The following is a 19,730-nucleotide window of genomic DNA, read 5'->3' on the forward strand; positions in this document are numbered from 1 at the left end:
TATAGGTGATATTCAATTGTCTCCCAAAACTATGCGCACTGGATGGGAAACAATATACAGTTGTATGCAAAAGAACATCCCTGGTCAAATGATATGCTTTACTGATTTTCTAAGTGAAAATAACAAATTGGAAAAAAATAAAACATACAATATAAATGCACTAATACTTTTGCACAGGTCACATTTATTTATTTATTTTTTTGTGCAGTATGTTCAATTCAGCAAATAGTAATTGTGCATTAAAATGTGCAAAAGTGTTCTCTCTGTAGTGTAGGACTGTAATGGTGAAGAGGGAGCTGAGCCATAAGCGGGGGTGTACCAGGCACAGCCTACTGGGACAAGACCCGCTGGAGGGGTTTTATCTTCAAGTTGGCCTGGGGGAAGTTGTGGGCGACAGGGTCGTCTGGGATTCTCTGCTCTCCCATCTGCTACCGTGACCCTATCTGGACTAAGCGGTTAACGATGATGATGATGAAGTTTATCTGCTGAATTTAACATTATTTTAACAATTACACTTTCTTGAGCCATGAATTTAGCAATATTGATTTTTAAGTCAATTATATAGAATTCCAAGCACCATAGAAGTGCTTGTCCCCACAGTCATGTGTAAAGGGTCAGTGCCATATTTTGAGATAAAAAAAACATGTTTTTCTGCTATTTTAACTGCAATAATCTATACATGACTATGAAATACATGATCTAAATGACAAAGAAAAGATTGGCAAATAAATATTATAAAATATATGATGAAAGTTGTGGTCCCTAGGAGGTCACTGGTGTTACTGTGTAACAAAAAATCTCTTATTTTGATATACAAATCACACTGATGACATCACTTGACTTCCTTTTACATATTTTCTGAAGCTCAGTGAAGAAAGGCACATGGTCCACTGTGTCTTTCAGTTTATCAGAAATTTTCTCATTTCTCATGATCTCATGTGAAGCTTTTGATTAAATTCACTGGTATGACCTAGTTTATTCTTAGGTAATTGTGCAAAAATTGAATAATAATGGATTAAATTACATATTTTAGTGGACATTCCACTATTAACTACATGTGGTTTAATGCTCTGTAGCCATCATTTCATCTCATTTGTAGCCATCATTTGCATCAGTTCATCTCAGATGAGCTCAGGCCCAGAGAAGCCGGCAGTGTTTCTGGGTGTTGTTGATATGTGGCTTTCGCTTTGCATGGCAGAGTTTTAACTTGCACTTGTAGATGGAGCGACGAACTGTGTTCACTGACAGTGGTTTTGAGCCCATGTGGTAATATCCGTTACAGAATGATGTCGGTTTTTAATGCAGTGCCCCCTGAGGGATCGAAGGTCACAGGCATTCAATGTTAGTTTTCTGCCTTGCCGCTTACTTGCAGAGATTTCTTCAGATTCTCTGAATCTTTTGATGATATTATGGACTGTAGATGATGAGATCACTAAATTCCTTGCAATTGCACGTTGAGAAACATTGCTCTTAAACTGTTGGACTATTTGCTCACGCAGTTGTTCACATCCTTGCTTGTGAACGACTGAGCCTTTCAGGGATGCTCCCTTTATACCCAATCATGACACTCACGTCTTTCCAATTAACCTGTTCACCTGTTGAATGTTCCAAACAGGTGTTTTTCGGGCATTCCTTAACTTCCCCAGTCTTTTGTTGCCCCTGTCCCAACTTCATTGGAACGTGTTGCAGGGATCAAATTCAAAATGAGTGAATATTTGCAAAAAACAATAAAGTTTATCCGTTTGAACATTAAATATCTTGTCTTTGCAGTGTGTTCAATTCAATATACGTTGAAAAGGATTTGCAAATCATTGTATTCTGTTTTTATTTATGTTTTACACAACGTCCCACCTTCATTGGAATTGGGGTTGTATATACATACATATGTATGTATGTATGCATCATAGCTGTTTTCTCACACACACATTCATGGATTCATAAAATTTGCCATATGCGAGCAGTGCACTTTCACTATGTCTACTTGTTTTGATTAACATATTTTTCACACTGTATTACAATTTTAACTGAATTGTCCAGAAGATGTGAGATGCTCTGCTTTTCTTTCTTTTTTCCACATCACTTAGCGCATTCACAGCCTTGACAGTGGTCACACTATTATAGTTTGATTTCAGCTACATTTTTGTAGCTACTACAAGTCAATTTGATGTTTGAGACCACAACTGTGGTATATGAAAATGCTAATTACTTAGTAAGAATTATCAGTATGTTATTCAGGTCTTTAGATTTTTAGTCAGTAATTAACTTGCCTGTAACAGCAATTGGAATAAGCTTTTATACATGTTTATGTAGGTTTATGTGTTAAGCAGTTTTCAAAGTATGGCTTGCACGTGTAACTAAATGGTAATGAAAAGCATAATTTTTCATGTTACAGAATTTTAATAATGCCTTTCTTTGGAATGATATGTGAAATCTCTTAGCTTTAATTTAGGTCACTGCACACAGTACATACCAACTACTACACCCTGAATAGAAACTCATCTTGTGGATAAAAATGAACTTGGCTGCAGTATATAGAGGAAAAAAACTCCACCTAGAGTAGACAAAGAGAATTCAGCACTTTGGGGCAAATATGCTTGGAATGTTCTTTCCCTAAATCAAGCTGTAATAAATTACTTTTTATTTCAGTCAAACAGCTTTAATTATACTTTAACATGAATATAATAGAGTAATGACTTTTTCCAATATTTCAGCACAAATGATAAAACATATTACTGGTATCTAAGTATTCTCACCATGTCAGACATCTAATATGCTCATGCATTCCATCTGACTCCATTAAGACCACATTTTAACCTTGCAGGATTCAGTCTAGGGTGGCTTCTTCACTCTCATGGGGGGTGATTGGAGTTCCACAAGCTTCCTGCAGTAACACTGAGAGAGCAGAACTGGACAGGCGGGGTGTGCTGGCCAACAGAGACATGGCATGGCTTTCTAAAGCACAATAGGGTCTTGGGGAGGAGTCTTCTGTACCTGAGCCAGAACATCTGCTCAGGGCCATCTCACATTCCACCAACAGGCTCCTTAGTTGGTCCTCAGGTAAACTCTGCAGGTGAAAACATGAGAATCAGAAAAACACTGAAGTAAGTTGCTTGGCGCCCAGTACAGCACACCAAACTGCCTACATTCAAGAAAAATGAATCAAGGGGGTTTGACTTACAAGCTGAAAATATATCTACATTATTTACACTTGCATTTTGTGGAGGGAACAAGGTCCCTATGTGCTAACTATAGTCTATTAGATTTAATGTATTTGTGTGGCAAAAGAAGCTTAAGATTAAGTGACCCTTATTAGTCCCACAATGGGGAAATTTCACCGCCACATTTAACCCATCCATGAAGTGAAACACCACACACACACTAGGGAGCAGTGAGCACACTTGCCTGGAGCAGTGGGCAGCCCAATCCGCAGCACCAGGGGAGCAATTGGGTGTTAGATGTCTTGCTCAAGGACACCTCAGTCATGTGCTGTCGGCTCTGGGGATCGAACCGGTGACCTTCCAGTCACGAGGCTGGTTCCCTAACTTCCAGCACATAACTGCCCCTTAAAGGACCCAATTCATGGAAAACCACATTTTGTTCACTACATTTTCAAAACCCATCTCTCTATATCTGCCCATACAGTCCATACATGGAAACTAAGCTGCACATTGTTGTTTTTGTGATGACCTACACATTTACATATATTTGCCGTATCAGCTGACAGCAGTTTAGCCCCACCCATTCACACCAAAGCTATAAGGAGTGTTTCAGCCTGAACAGCTTTTAGAACAGGGCACAGTACTGGGTAGCCAATCAGAACAGAGCCAATTAATTACATATTGTCTTTTTTAAACAGAATTTGGAAGTACCAACTGTCCATTACAATGAGTTAGAATGAAATGAATGATGAATGGAGCAGTAATTAAAAAATTACTTGGAAAAAATTCTTCTTACGTTCATAAGTTAAAAAAAAATTCTTCTCCTCCTGTAAAGTCACCATTTTGGAAATAAAAGGTATAATAACAAAAGCAGCCTGTTCAATTCTAGGGGAGAAAGAGGTTGGAAAATGCACATACAAAAATAAATTCTTACTGTTTTTGGTATATATAAAGGAAAAAAACAAGAAAGGTACAAACCATGGGGCCTGTTGAGCTCTTACAGGGAATGCACCGATATTGGAATTCTGGGCTGATGCTGATATTGGATATTTTTTGTTTGCCTATCTGCAGATGCCAACATTTATAAAATGTAGAAATTGCGACTACATCCACTTGGATTAGCATTACAGACAAATGTAATATTGATTTGTAGAGAGTTACAAATACAGTAAACTGAATAACACAAAGAGATTTAGTGCAGTCCCCCAGCATCACCTAAATGTTCTGCTCCTCATAGTTAATGCTGACAATAACTATGTCAACAAATATCGGTTTGAAATATCAGTCAAATGTAAACATCCTTTTTAGGCTTCTTTAGGATACCTACATGATCTGGTGTCATCAGTACACTCCTAGTTCATACAGCCATTTATTTTATTAATTGTAGAAGGCAACAAAAGGAATTAAATAAAATTAAAAAAAAACTCTAGGTACATCCTCTGAGAACATTTCTGTGACAAGTACAAGACATTATAATACCCCTATATCTTTGATGAAGTGAGAAAATACATGCATCTTCTTATTGTACCCTTCAATACTACAACATTTACACCTCAGATAAGTCATGTGTTGTATGGTAATTGGTGCAAATGTTTTATCACTACATGGCCTGTTTACCCACAGACTATATCACCAGATTTTGCTCTGGTATTTCCTAATGATGAATCAAACTGTCATCAAAGTCCCCCGAGCTATTTGCACTGCACTCATCCCAGAGAAGGCCTAGTTGTTGCCTAAATAGACACAGCCAGCAGCGTAGGACAGTTCCAGTTGGAGAGCAGAATGTTTTTCTATCTGGGAGTGAGAGGAATCGCTGCTTGTTTTTCTAACTGGAGCTGTGATGAGTCTCCGCCGAACACTTGGGGACTGTGGGAGTGCAGAGCTAGTTCATCAAACGAGGCCGGTAAGACTATCCTGAGAACCGCTGACCTAAAAACTACTGTATGGCCATGTTTCCACTGCTGGAATTGAACAATGCATGACACAGTTTTTCCTCCTGATAAACCCACTCACTCTCTGGCCACGTTAAATACAGCACGTTTTTGGCTTGACAGTAATGATGGGCTTTATCCTTCGCACTCCAGATCTTCATCAATTCCACTCTATATCAAACCATTGAAACAGTTCAGCCAAGCAGACAAAGGCAGACCTACTCCTCTTCTGGTAGGTGTAATCTTAAATTTTCCATCACATCATATGACCCCCTAACACAAATCCATCTCAAACCATCCTGCGTCTGTGTTCTATTAACGGAACCCATATTTTACTGCTGAAGAGTGCAGAAAGGAGTAGCTTTGTTCATCAGTCTTCTCATGCTGCTGCAAAAATGGATGGTCACCACCATTCCTTGGTCTCTTATGAGCCCCCTCGGGCTGTACTCAACGTCCCCAGTGAACCTCCAGCATCTCCATCCATGACAATGCCTCTGACCTACGGCAGGTTTTCCACAGACCTTTGCTGTGCTGTATCATTTGCTGTCTCTGGCAGTTTGTCAGGGTTAATGATCTGCCTCAGGCCACAATGAGGAGGGTGGTGCTCCTCAATTTACCTCTCTTGTAATCATCTGAATTGCCTTGGTTCCTTTTCTGATCTAATGTTAATGCAAAGGGCTATTCTTTTTGCAGACACATTCCAGCTCCTCACCTTTCACTTAAGCTCCTCGGCACTCCTCAAACTGTCAAGACAGGCTCCATAGACTTGACTTATATCCACAGACCTGACCTTCAACCTCTACACTTGAATAATAGAAGCCTCAGTCTAAGATGGCTAGTTTAAGGGAAATTGTGCGGTTTTTTCAAATTGTCTGCATAATTCAGTCTTTAAGACATAAGTAATGTCATTCAGAAAGATATTAAATGCTCTGTTCTAGAGAAACTTAGAGAGTCAGAACTGTTCACTGTATCACTGTGTTGGTGATAGGAACCAGCCTATTTGAAGAGTTTAATGCTTCTAAATACTCCCTCACAAAAAGCTACTACATCAAATTCTAATGAATATGCAATCTCATGCCTGGGACATCATATTATAATCATTTTGAGAAAGTTCTGGCCTACAACTTATTTTTAAATTGGAAGGAGATACATGCAGGGTGTTAAAAGGCAAATAATCTCCAAAGCAAATGCATTCTTTTCAAATTTCCCACTATTTTACCATGATAAATATTACACATAAAAACATCAGATGACCAATATAGGCTCAGTGATGTTTTGGTAATAAAATAGCTTTTTATAATGGAAATAAAATGCCTATACTTGTGTTGCAGACATCAAGACACCTGGTTCCTTTTATCAACACTGTAATATAAAATATTGTACAATAAGCCATTTCACATCAAACTGCTCTGGGCTCATTTTCTGAAAACATCTTAGTGTTAAGATCATCCTGGTAGAGGGAGTGTTTAGGGTGATGCTCGCTCTTATCAATCTGGTTCACGGCACATACAATATACTGAGAGCTGGGAACATGAATAAAGCGTCACTGTGTAGCTGAATGCAGCAGGGAGGTACTTTAGACCAAAAACATATGTTTGGTGACTACTGACTTCCAGTGTTTCTTAGCAACGTTGGTCTTGCAGCTCCAGCTCAAAAATAAAGAAGCAACATTTGGACATCAAACATGTATTGGCTGATTGATCACACCCGGGGAAAGTGGAAAATTGTTTAAATGATATAATTTGGCCAAACCATTTCTTTGAATAGCGGTCTACACTGTTAACATTAGACCATGTCTTGTTTGGCCTTTTAATTGCAATACTATTAGTCATACAGTGCTGTGCCAAAACTTTAGGCAGCCAAAAAATTATTTAGAACTATTTATCTTGGCAGTTAGCATGCTGGCAGGAAGAACACAGGTTTGGTTCCTTACTTCTCACAGCTCTGCAGTCATCGCATGCATTCATTAGATTCCATCAGCAGCAGCTGATTTAATGAAGGATTGATTACCAGGTAAGCAGGTAAACGCAAATACTGGACACTTTCTCAAAGACAGCTTTAGAAATGTTTACACACTCATGCACATAGTCATAGTATAGTATTTATGTGTATTTGTTCTAATGTTAGTGTCTTTTTTAAACTTACATATCATTTCAGTTGGCCTAAGATTTTCCACAGCACTGTACTTTCTAAAGAGTAAGACCATGTTTCTTAAATGATACCAGGCTGGTTACATGAGAGTAAACAAAGTCTCTCTTTGTTTATTATACACCTTTCAATCTGTTAACCTTTGTGCCGAGTCCATCTGAAATTACTACTGTGCTGCTTTTCTTTCACCACACTAAAATAAATAAGTAGCCACTGTAGGGCGAAGTGCAGTACAGCAGGAGATCCTGGAGAAAATACTGTGTTGACATTAAAACAAACTGCATCCGGTATGAACGGAGAATACTTGACCTTGAAATTACAGCATGTAACACGCTATGCTCTTGCATATTAACACAGGCGTGTATTAAATCAATCCCAACCTTCTGAAGACACAAAGTAGGTCAGTGGTTAGGATCGGACGCTGCCGTTTTTGTGCTGGAGCCTGGCCTGAGGAAAACATGCCTTTGGATTGGAGAGTTATGTGTTTGAACACGCTGGAACATAGACAGTTGAGGAGACTCTTGCAGTTTTCTCTGTGAGCAGCACAAGAATAACAGAGACATGTTAAATACTAGTGAATGGTGTGAAGTCTATAGATCACGCCGTAAAAAATATTAGGTGAAAACTCCACTGGTACAATTATTGTTACCTCTATTGGCACCTCCTGCTGCACACATACTGTGCTGTTGTATACTAAAACACAAAAAATAATGAACAAAAACTATGGAGGCTGAATGCTGGAAGTAGCCAGTTTGAATTCAGATTGCATATCATCACTTTTCTCACATCATTGAAAACACCAGCTGCCCATTACATCTTACGATGAATGGACAAACAGAAATGTTGCAAAGTTCTTTTGTATGACACATCATTACATTAACGTCCATACAGAAGGAAAAAAAATGGTAACACTTCATATGGATCATCCACTGCTTTGTAGATACTTAATTTTCTTTCAAGTTACATTCAACTAAAAATCTATTAAACTGACCATGATTTTCTTCAACTCTAAAGCTTGCTCCATTCCTAACCTTGACCTCAACCCAAAACCTAAACCCAATCCTCACCCTGGTCCTAGCCCTAGCCCTGGTCCAAACCCTAACTCTAACCCCACCATTGTTTAGAATCAACTGAGTCTCAACAGATAGTTTGTTAACAATTTGAACATCTGTATATAATCTATAGGGGACTATAATGGACAATCCAAATATAGTGAGAGCAGTTGTTCTTGAATAGTAGACACTAACTGTGTTTAGATTTTTTTTTAATGTAATTGCACTCACACTATATTTGAATGCTGCTGCTACAACTATGCAAAAATATTGTGCCACAACAATGCATGACTCATTGTGTTAAATGGCCAGTTACCTCTTACTGTAAATGCAGCTCTGTAATTGATTCATGATTTTTGAAATGTAATCTTTAAAATGGTTGTTTGGTTTGTTAAAGAGCAAAATATTTTATTTATATTGTTTTTTGGCTAATACAGTGTAATGGCGCTAGTGTGTCACACATGTTCACACAGTGTGAGCTCCAGAAAAAGCAGAAAAATCTGAAAAAAAAAAAACTGCTATTGGCTATAAAGAAATTATAATTGGACCTCAACCTATAATATCTTACACAGAAGACATTTTCGCTTAACAGCTCTTTGGTTTAATTAACAGTGCGATCACACTGAAGCCTTTAAAAGTAAAATGTAGATTTACTTTTACTAAATACACTAAATGCATACTAAAACATACATCCTGAAAACAGAACAAAGACAGTAGCAGACAGATCCTGAGTGCGTCTTCGTCTACAGGACACAGCAGCATCACAATGAGAGCTGCTCCAGACGTTTCTCCCTGCCAGCCCTGAGGCCATGCCACATGTTTTAAAAGAGACATTTCAACAGGCTCAGTCTAGGAGTATTGCTTCAGATTAGTACTGCATTCTAATGTATAGAGTAGTGTAAAAGATACTTTAGCCTTTCAGCCCTTAGAAGTCAATTATTAGTCATTTTTTGCACTATTCAAATGTAACCACATATTTAAACAAAAAGTTACAGACATGAATATAAAATATTTATAAAAGACATAAAAAATATAAAAAATAAATTAAACAAAGAAAAAATATCCTTCAGGAGACTAAAAATGTAAGCCACCCAGGTACCATCCAGAGTTTTCAGTTTTTTTGAAGATCTGCTGACAAATATTTAATTTTGACTTTGAAATTTAACTTTAAGAGCATATTGGTTTGCAATACAAGTACTGGCTAGAACAATCTGTGTTACTGAGGTTTGTAATCCAAACGGATTTGATGACTTGTAAAGGGGCTGAAAACTTTTGCAAGACACCAAATACTGTATACAAGGAACTTCAAAATTACAGTCTATACTACAATTACAGAAAACATGAGAGAAACATGACACAAACCAAGACATACAAAATTATCAATAACTACTATTAAGTTCAAATCTTAAAATAACTCCTCTTCTACTTGCAAATGCAAAGGTGATACAGATGAAATGTTTTAAATCCTCACTTCCAATAGAATTTCTCAATTCGTTGAGCTATGAGTAAAACTAGCACTGAACTACTACAAGCTGCTTAAAATAGTCAGTGTACAGCTTGTATAGCAGTTTAGATTTACTATCCTCTGAGAAGAACTCAACACACAGCCATTAATGTCTAAATAGCTGTCAACACAAGTGAGTACACCTCACAGTGAACATGTCCAAATTGTGCTCAAAGTGTCAATTATCTAGCACTGCCTTCACCCTTTTGGGCATGGAATTCACCAGAGCTGCACAGGTTGCTACTGGAATCCTCATACACTCCTCCATGATGACATCACTGAGCTGGTGGATGTTGAGGATGGACCACATGTGCTCAATTGGGTTTAGGTGTGGAGACATACTAAGCCAGTCCATCACCTTTACCTTCAGCAAGGCAGTTGTCATCTTGGAGGTGTGTTTGGGGTCATTACTGTGTTGGAAAACTGCCATGTGGCACAGTTTCCAAAGGAGGGGATCATGCTCTGCTTCAGAATGTCACAGTACATGTTGGAATTCATGTTTGCCTTAATGAGCTGCAGCTTCACAGTGCCCAACCTCTGCAGCAATGCTGGCAGCACTTATGCGTCTGTTTTTTTAAGTCAAACTCCAGATATGATGCTAACATGTTGACTCAACTTCTTTGGTCGACCCTGGCGAGGCCTGTTCTAAGTGGAACCTGTCCTGGAAAACCACTGTATGACCTTGGCCACCATGCTATAGCTCAGTTTCATGGTATTAGTAGTCTTCTTATAGCCTAGGCTATCTTTGTGAAGAGCAACAATTCTATTTCTCACATCCTCAGAGAGTTCTTAGCCATGAGGTGCCATGTTGAATATCCAGAGGCCAGTATGAGCGAATTGTACTCAAAACACCAAATTTAACAGCCCTGCTCCCCATTCACACCTGGAACCTTGTAACACTAACGAGTCACATGACACCAGGGAGGGACAACAATACAATTGGACACAATTTGGACATGTTCACTGTGAGGTGTACTCACTTGTGCTGCCAGCGATTTAGACATTAATGGCTGTGTGTTGAGTTATTATCAGAGGACATTTTCGGAGGACTATACTGCTATACGAGCTGTAAACTGACTACTTTGTTATATCCAAGTTTCATTTCTATAGTGTTGTCCCATGAAAAGATATAATAAAATATTTTCAGAAATGTGAGGGGTGTACTCACTTTTGTGAGATACTGTGTATAGGTGACAATGCACTTTTTGGACACTGATTTGTGTGATGACAGTTTCTTTTTTGGGTGAAATGACTAATAACGATGTGATGCAGCTTCAATCTTATGTATGCTAAAATGAAACTCACTTTACATAAGAGCTGCAGCCTGAGATACACTGTGAGATACACTGAGCTGCAAAGTCAAGCTAGAAGGTGTCATGACACAACTGTATTCCTTATATACAGCAGGCTACTGTAAAATGCTGTATTCTGGAAGAAACCGGTCCAGCTTCTTGTCAAAGAAGTTAAAATGTTATTTTTTACAGTAATTATCTGTTATTTGCAAAGCATTTCAGGAAAATGTTCAAATACATCCAGTAATTTGTCCAGACTTGAGCAGCCTGTCCCTGATCTGAGTATCGTTAAGAAAGGGCTGGAGCTTTCCAGCATTTCTTATGGATATGGTCACCAAGCCCTTTTTTTCGTTTGCTTTCATATTTGTTTCTGCAGTTCCTTTCACATGACTTTTATTTTTGTTTGTTTGTTTTAACATGTTAATCCTACCACAAAGATATTTTCACTGTATTTTATGCGTTTTGGTATTCCAACCATGATGCTGTCTTGAGTTTCAGTGAAGTAGTTAATCCTGTAATGTTTTACAGACTAGTATAAGTGCTGTAACTACAGTAACAGTTCAGTTCATGGTTTAAACAGTAAACATTACTTTGCTGCATTTCTCGTAAACATGCATGAATTTTCAAGCTTGCTAGATAGAGCTGCCCAGTTTGCATATTAGACAGTTGTGGGTGGGTTCACATATAACCACATGAAGGAAAATACTGTAGAAATACAATTATCAACTATGCTTAGAAATACGGTACGAGTCCTATAAATAAACAGCAAATTGCTGAAGAATTGCTGCCAGTGAAGTGATCTTACACAGTGGATGGATGTCAGTTGTAATGAAAGGTGTATGTAGCCTTACAATGCTGTCCTACAGTAAAAAGTAACACTTTACCATAGGTCAAGTTTAGAAGGCTACAGAGAAAACATTTTTAATGGCTTATTCCAGTAAGCTGCTGTAAAAGCTTTTTTTTTGTCATCTTCAGTGTGTCAAGTTGACATAACACCTATGTCAAGAGAGAGATTTTGCTGACATTAGGTTATTATTATCATCATATTAGACAATTTCTGAAATGTTACAGCATGTTGTAACAACTTTGAAGCTGTCCAAAACATAATGGCCATTATGTTGCACAACTTGACAAGTGGGGCTGTTTGCAAAACCAAAGTCAAGCACTTCTAAAAAGATGCTTTGACACATTGTACTGATAAAAACCTACTGAACTGTATTTACGTTGTGAAGGTTTGGACTAATTATGAAAATTTGTGTTTTTTTCTTCATTTTTTTGACCTCCCAATTTTTTAAATATTCACGTCTACCAAACAGTCAAGATGGCACTTTGTGGCATATATAATGACTCAAAATGTGCTCTACCAAATGTTTGAGCAGACCACTAAAGGGGTATTTCATTTTTTTAAATTAAAACTGAATGTAAAGTATCATGTTTATTCTTATACAATTACTAGAAGGCCTATGGCAATGTCATAACACTGTATGTATATTTTCTGTGACCCCTAAGTAAAGTGAGTATCATATTGTTGTTTCTAAGACCATAACAGTAGTGAAAAAATATGTTCTAGCCCTCAAACACTGCTTCAAGAAGTCAGGCCTTTCCTTTCTCTCTTTCTCTCAGTTCTCATCTGGATAGTTTCAGGCCATTTTGTGTTGTTTTAGGAATGACATGGGTAATAGAAATTTTGTCAGGATTGCCCAGTAGAGTGCTACCAAAGGTTGACATCACTTGAAAGAGCCATTTGTACTAAGACTACTGAAACTGCAACTGATAACTGGCTAAAAAAACAAATCTTATCACATTGTGAAGTACTGTGTAATAAGTAACGTAGTGAGTAACATTAGAAAAAAGTTATTATTAAATCTTTTTAACATGGTTTTGTTTTGCAGCAAGGTATTCTAATGGAGTCCGAATGGCCACCACACTGATCAGGTTTTTAAAAGTCAAGTTCAGGCTTGGACTGGGAGAGGGAGTTTTAAATTGAGTTTGAGCTTTAGGTGATTACTCAACATTTGTAACAGCGGAGCTGTTTAAGTGTTTGTCTTTCCATGTAAGCGATATTTCTCTTCCAATCACTATTCCTTTCTTCTTGGTGCAGCGTTCCCTTGTTTGAAATATGCTGCCACAATTTTGGCCTTTGTCTGCCTTGAAGCACCAAAATATCTCATTGTTTCTAGGAGTTGAAGTTGGAGCACAGACATACTTGATATCTGTCACAATTTTTTAATTTGTCTCACGTTGCGTTTAAAATCAGGGGAATGGAAAAAAAATCTTTTTGTTGGAGTTTTTTCCCCACAGTGAAAACATCTTGGTAATAGTAGTTGATACAAATTAATAAATAACACATGTAGATTGCTTTGTGACTGAGATTTGATCATTTCAAAATATAACCACATTTTCATTTTTGGCATGAACATAAATGAATGGAATGATCAGGTGGTGGGATTTTTTGTTAGAGGAGAAACAGATGTGAGGACACGGCACAGACACGCCACTGTGCATGGTCAGCTCAGGATGTAAAAAATAAATAAATAAAGTTAAGTTAGATATGTATAATATTTGCACTACTTATTGCTTTCCTTTATTTTCTGTTCTTTTTGTGTTTTTTTTTCTTGTTTTATATGTATCTTCCAAAACTTTCCACTTTTGACTCATTAGTCCACAGAACATTTTAACCAAAAGTCTTGGGGGTCATCAAAGTGTTTTAAGAAGAGCCTTTATGTTCATCTTGATTAGCAGCAGTTTTCAACTAGCAAATCTTTCAATTTTACCCTTCCTCGATCGGGGCCTTGTCATGGCGGAAGGACTTGTGTGGTGTAGGGATCTTCAGAGCTAAGTTGTCGGGAGCAATATGCTCCTGGTAGGGTTTCCCAGGGCGAACAGGTCTGGAGTGAAGACCCAGACTAATGCGATCCAAACCACACCATGCACGACATAAACAAAAAATCATATACCATGCCCTGGAAAGGGTCACTGGGACCTACCCCTGGAGCCAGGCCTGGGTGTAGTGTTCCACAGCAAGTGCCTGGTGGCTGGGCAGGCCACGTAACCCGGCTGGGCTCAGCCTGAAGAGGCAATGTGGGGAGGCCATGTGGGCCCACCACCCACAAGGTCCAACACAGTGGTGCAGTGCCGTGTTGGCAGTGGGAGATTGCAAAGAGGCCCTTGGTGGCCTATGCCCCTGCGGCAGAAACTGGCTTTTGGTACATGGAATGTAACCTTACTGGGGGAAGGAGCCGGAACTTGTGCAGGATGTTGAGAGGTACCAACTAGATATAGTTGGGCTCACCTCCACCCACAGTGTCGGCTCTGGAACCAAACTCCTGGATAGGGGTTGGTCTCTCTCCTACTCAGGGGTTGCACAGGGTGAGAGGCACTGGGCAGATGTGGGGATACTCACGAGTCCCCGGCTGGTGACCATGCAGTTGAAGTTTGTCCCGGTGGATGAGAGGGTCACCTCAATGCGAATTAAAATCGCAGAGAGAAAAACTTTGACTGTTGTCTGTGCTTATGCACCAAACAACAGGTCAGAGTATTCGGCCTTCTTGTAGTGAATGGGCAGGGTTCTGGAAAGGGTCCCACCTACAGACTCCATAGTCTTACTGGGAGACTTCAATGCTCACATTGGCAATGACTGGAAGACCTGGAGAGGCATGATTGGGAAGAACGGCCTACCCGATCTAAACCCGAATGGTGAATTGTTATTGGACTTCTGTGCCAGGCATGGATTGTCCAAGTTCGAACACAAGGATGTTCATAAGTGTACATGGTACCAGAGCTCCTTTGGGTCAAAGGTCAATGATTGACTTTGTTGTTGTTTCATCTGACTTGGGACAATATGTTCTGGACACTAGGGTGAGCTGTCAAGTGATCACCATCTGGTGGTGAGTTAGATCAGATGGCAGGGAAGACTGATGGTCAAACCCGGTAGGCCCAAGCGAATAGTGAGGGTGTGCTGGGAATGACTGTCAGAGGTCCCTGTTCAGAATGATTTCAACTCCCACCTCCAGGATAGCTTTTCTCATGTCCTTGAGTCTGAATGGAACCTATTCGAAACCTCCATTGTGGAAGCTGCCTGGCGTAGCTGTGGCCAAAAGCTTGTGGGTGCCTGTCGGGGTGGTAACCCAAGAACCTTCTGGTGGACACCGGTGGTGAGGGAGGCTGTCTAGCTGAAGAAAGAGGCCTTTAGGGACTGGTTGGCCCAAAGGACTCTCGATTCAGCAGATAGGTACTGACAGGCTAAAAAGGTGGCAGCTGCAACTGTGGCGGAAACAAAATCCAGTGCATGGGAGAAGTTTGGTGAGGCCATGGAAAAAGACTTTCATTCAGCCTCAAAGAGGTTCTGGACAACTGTCCGGCGACTCAGGAGCGGTCGGGGTGGCTGCGCCCAAGCTGTATTCAGCAAGGGTGGAGAAACTCTGACTTCAAATGAGGATATTGTTGGTCGGTGGAAGGAGCACTTTGAGGAACTCCTTAATCCGGGAGCGATTTGCAGCTGAGTGTGAAGCAGTTGGTATGCGGATCAGCACCTCCAAGTCTGAATCCATGGTCTTAGCCTGGAAAAGGATGGCATGCCCACTCCAGGTAAGGGGAAAGGACCTGCTCCTGGTGGAGGAGTTTAAGTATCTTGGGGTCTTGTTCACGAGTGATGGGAAGAGGGATCGAGAGATAGGCCGCAGGCTGGGACATGCGGCAACAGTAAAGCGGTCACTGTACCGGACTGTAGTGGTGAAGAGGGAGCCAAGCCATAAGGCAAAGCTCTCTGTTTACCGCTCAATCTACACCCCGACCCTCACCTATGGTCATGAGCTGTAGGTAATGACCGAAAGAACAAGATCGTGAATACGAGCGGCGGAAATGAGCTTTCTTCATCGGGTGGTGGGCTACACACTATTTAACAGAGTGAGGTGCTCGTTCATCCGGGAGAAGCTCAGAGTAGAGCCGCTACTCCTCCGCATTGAGAGGAGCCAACTGAGGTGGTTCGGGCATCTGATCCGGATGCCCCTAATGCCTCCCAGTGGGGGTGTTCCAGGCACGGCCTACCTGGACAAGACCCCCGGGTTGTCCTAGGACCTGCTGGAGGGATTATATCTCCAAGTTGGATTGGGAGCGGCTTGGGGTCCCCGGGAATGAGCTGGAGGAAGTTGTGGGGGACAGGGTCATCTAGGATTCTCTGCTCTCTCAACTGCTACCGCGACCCTATCTGGACTAGCGGTCAATGATGACGATGATGAAATCTCTCAATGATGCCATTTTTGTCCAGTTTGTTTCCAATGATAGGATCACGTATGCTGACCTTATCTGAGGTGAGCAAGGCCTACAGTTTCTTCTCTTCATGTGGGATCTTTTGTGACTTCTAGACTGATCACTGTGCTCTTGGAGGAATTTTGGTAGGCTGGCCTGGGAAGATTCAACACTCTTCCAGGTTTTCTCCATTTGGAGACAATGGCTAGATTATTCCTGATTATTCCTTAAAAATAGCTTTGTAACCCTTTCCAGACTTCTATATTTTAGTAACTTTCATTCTAAGTTCTGTCATTTCTGTGTAATTTTTTTTAGCAGTGTGTAGCTTGCTTAATGTTGCTAGAAAGGTTCTATTTAAGTGATGAACCAAATCTGGGTATGCATAATTTAATTGATCCAAATTATCAACTAATTTTTTTCCTTTAAATGAAGTGATAAAAAATAGTTTGCATTCACTCTGATTCTGTTGGTGTTTACTTAATTTTGTTGATCTGAAACAAAGTGTGAAAATTATGAAAAAAATTGAAGAAATCAGAAGGGGGCAAAAACTTTTTCATGGCTTCACTTGCCATGTCTTGTTGCCACAATGTGCACTAATGTCTCCATACTCTGCTCAAGATGAAAAACAATCATTTCTTTTTGATCTTAAACCTTTAAGTCAGCTTTAGTTGGCTCAAACCTTTTTCTCTCCCGAATTGTAAATGCTCTGTCCATTTGCTAAAAAATTCCGCTCCATACTTCCTAGATGAACACAACAGAAGCCCAGTCTGTCTAGACTGTCCATTATCATTGAGAATCTCATCTCCCGAAAGCATAAGCATTTATCTGAGGCATTTATCAAAGCCATCTGCTCTACTCTGTCTTGATTTCCTCAATGTCTCTGGAGAGATCCGAGCTGACCCAAACAGTTCACCCTCAATGATGTGGAAAAGTGTTATGAAACAGAAGAGCAGGCAGTTCAAAGCAGCCCACCACCTGCACGTTTGATAGCATTTCTGAGAGAGGTAGACGTGGCAAGAGTGCGGAGTGTATACAAAGCTTAAGTCTCGACCGCAGACACTCCATCCACAAGTAAACTGAGTGTCTCATATCTTCTGAGGGCTAAAATCGGGATTTTGTTAGCTGCACTCTGATTGGATATCTGTATGTCCATGTTTTTATCAGTCAGATGGAAAACGCCCTTTTGAATGCAGTTGCCAGCTCTGCGTGCCATGACATTCTGAGCCTTACAGAGCAATGCAGTCAAAGCTTTCTGAAGTTCACCACATCATCTCTTAAAAAAGGCAAGCCAAGGGCCTGCCGACAGGCCCAAAGTCCATGTAATTACTGAATAATGAGGCTTTGAAATAAACCTGGATTGTTAAGGGGTTACATTATTGAAAAGTTATGGAAACATTGTATAGCTTTAAGTAAGAGATCATTGTGTGTTTTCTGACACTACATAGTTTCCTGTAGGTTAATTTCTTGTAGTTTTGTTTCAAGAGTCGACCACCACTACATGCCATGTTCTGTGGTTGATTATTTTGCAAGTCACTCTACTGGTCCTTTCTCTCAAAGTAATAACATGCAAAACTTTGGCTTGTGAGGCGATAGATGCATTGTATTAGTTTAAACACAATGTTATCTTTAAAGAAACAATATGTACAGACAATGTGTACATTAAAGTCTGCCCTCAGAGTAGTTCTTCATGCTGTGGGCAGTAAAAAGGACCAGAATGTGCAACTAACTGCTTTCCATGCATTACAGTGTTTTCTATCTCTGTGTAAAAGAAAAGGATGTTACCTTACTTAAAAGATGAAGGGATTTCATCATCAGCTTGGCAGAAATGCTTTTCAAGTTCTGGCAGCAAAATAGATATCCATGTTTCTCAGTCCTATATTCATCTTCAGTGTTTTCGCTAAGCTCACTGTGTGTGCATAAACCCAGAAATAAGTTCTGTCAGCTTTGCTCATGTTACATGATACAGTGAAATTTGGAATTTTGAGGGATTGATCTCAGTTGTAACTCATTATGTGTGTGGTAGCCTCTCTCGTCCTAAAAGTCTTATGCAGGGATGGGCAAGTAGCTAAGTAGCATGCTACTTTTTTGTAGCTAGCTAAAAATTTTTGCAGCTAGTAGCTGTAGCCACTACAGTTTTATGAAATATAGCTAGTAGCTGTAACGCCTACAAATTTTTGTGTAGCTATAGTGAAACTTTTCACTACAATTTTGCTACAGGCTTCAGATAATCAGGGAAAAATGAACCACAGAATGATGCCATTCACTGGGCTGGTGGCGTTTGTGCAATCCTGACTGAGCTGCGCACAGCTCGAGCAAATGGGCACGCAATCTTGGCTGTAAGTATATCTCAGTATGTGCTGATGTTTTAGTTAGTAGGCTAAAAATATAAACCCAAACGCAGGCTTCTTTTGCTCTGCTTTAACCTCTAGCTCGGCTGTAGCCGCTTTTCTTGCATCTCTGCAAACTTCTCTGCAAGTTTCTTGTAACATGTCTCTCAATGTTTGACTTTTTATGAGGTTGAAGTCATTCTCATCCTCCAGCTTCTCCTTCAAATTGTCCAGTTCCACTTTAAAGAACCTGCGCCTGAGGCGCCAGATTGTCCTGCTTCGCCATTTAAGGTGGAATGGGAGAATTCGAACGAGAAGCAGGAGAAAGAAAAACTGACTTAAGTTTTGCGAGTTCCTGCAGATTAAACATATCAGCAAACCAGAGTGATTTCTAAATGTAAATAAGTCAGTTAATCTCCAAATTATTAATGTTCGTCTTCTTTCTCTTTGCTCTTCCGTTCTCTTGTTGCTGTGTGACCAGCAGTCTGCACGTCAGTCTTCAGCGGTAAAGTTTTGTGAATTAGCAATTCTACATTAACTCCAGGGTTTAAGACCATTTACTGTGAAAACTGTGTTAGGATTGTGTGTTATAATGACTTTACAGCAAAGGAGGGTTATTATGTTATTTTACCTAGAAATCTAGTTCTGCTGTGGAGCCGCAGCAGCTCTGCAGCAGTGGAGAGATTATTTAGGCCTGATTCTCACCCCAAACAGAGTCAGAGTCACTGATGAGGATTTTGAGGTTAAAGTGTTGCTGAAGTTTAATAAAGACACTGATCAGACGTAGCGTTATGACTACCTCCTTGTTTCTATGCTTATTGTCCATTTTATCAGCTCTACTTACCTTATATAGGTGCACTTTGTAGTTCTACAATTACAGACTGTAGTCCATCTGTTTCTCTGCATACTTTGTTAACCCCCTTTTACCCTATTCCTCAGTGGTCAGGACCCCCATGGACAGCACTGCAATAACACTGACGTGGTGGTGGTGTGTTAGTGTGTGTTGTGCTGGTAGGAATGGATCAGACACAGCAGTGCTGCTGGAGTTTTAAACACTGTGTCCACACACTG

General features: G+C 40.0%; 1 protein-coding gene across 1 annotated transcript in view; it reads right to left on the bottom strand.

Moving 5' to 3' along the window:
- Positions 1 to 1,710: 1,710 nt before the first annotated feature.
- The window catches only part of fsip1 (fibrous sheath interacting protein 1), an 84,801-nt gene continuing 66,781 nt past the window's right edge, over positions 1,711 to 19,730 (bottom strand). The window contains exon 11 of the mRNA XM_017703224.2: positions 1,711 to 3,064. Within this exon, the coding sequence (XP_017558713.1) occupies positions 2,825 to 3,064 (240 nt within the window). The 3' untranslated portion in view covers positions 1,711 to 2,824. The remainder of the gene's footprint in view (positions 3,065 to 19,730) is intronic.

The sequence above is a fragment of the Pygocentrus nattereri genome, chromosome 10 (assembly GCF_015220715.1).
Source record: "Pygocentrus nattereri isolate fPygNat1 chromosome 10, fPygNat1.pri, whole genome shotgun sequence".
In the NCBI taxonomy this organism is placed as follows: Eukaryota; Metazoa; Chordata; class Actinopteri; order Characiformes; family Serrasalmidae; genus Pygocentrus; species Pygocentrus nattereri.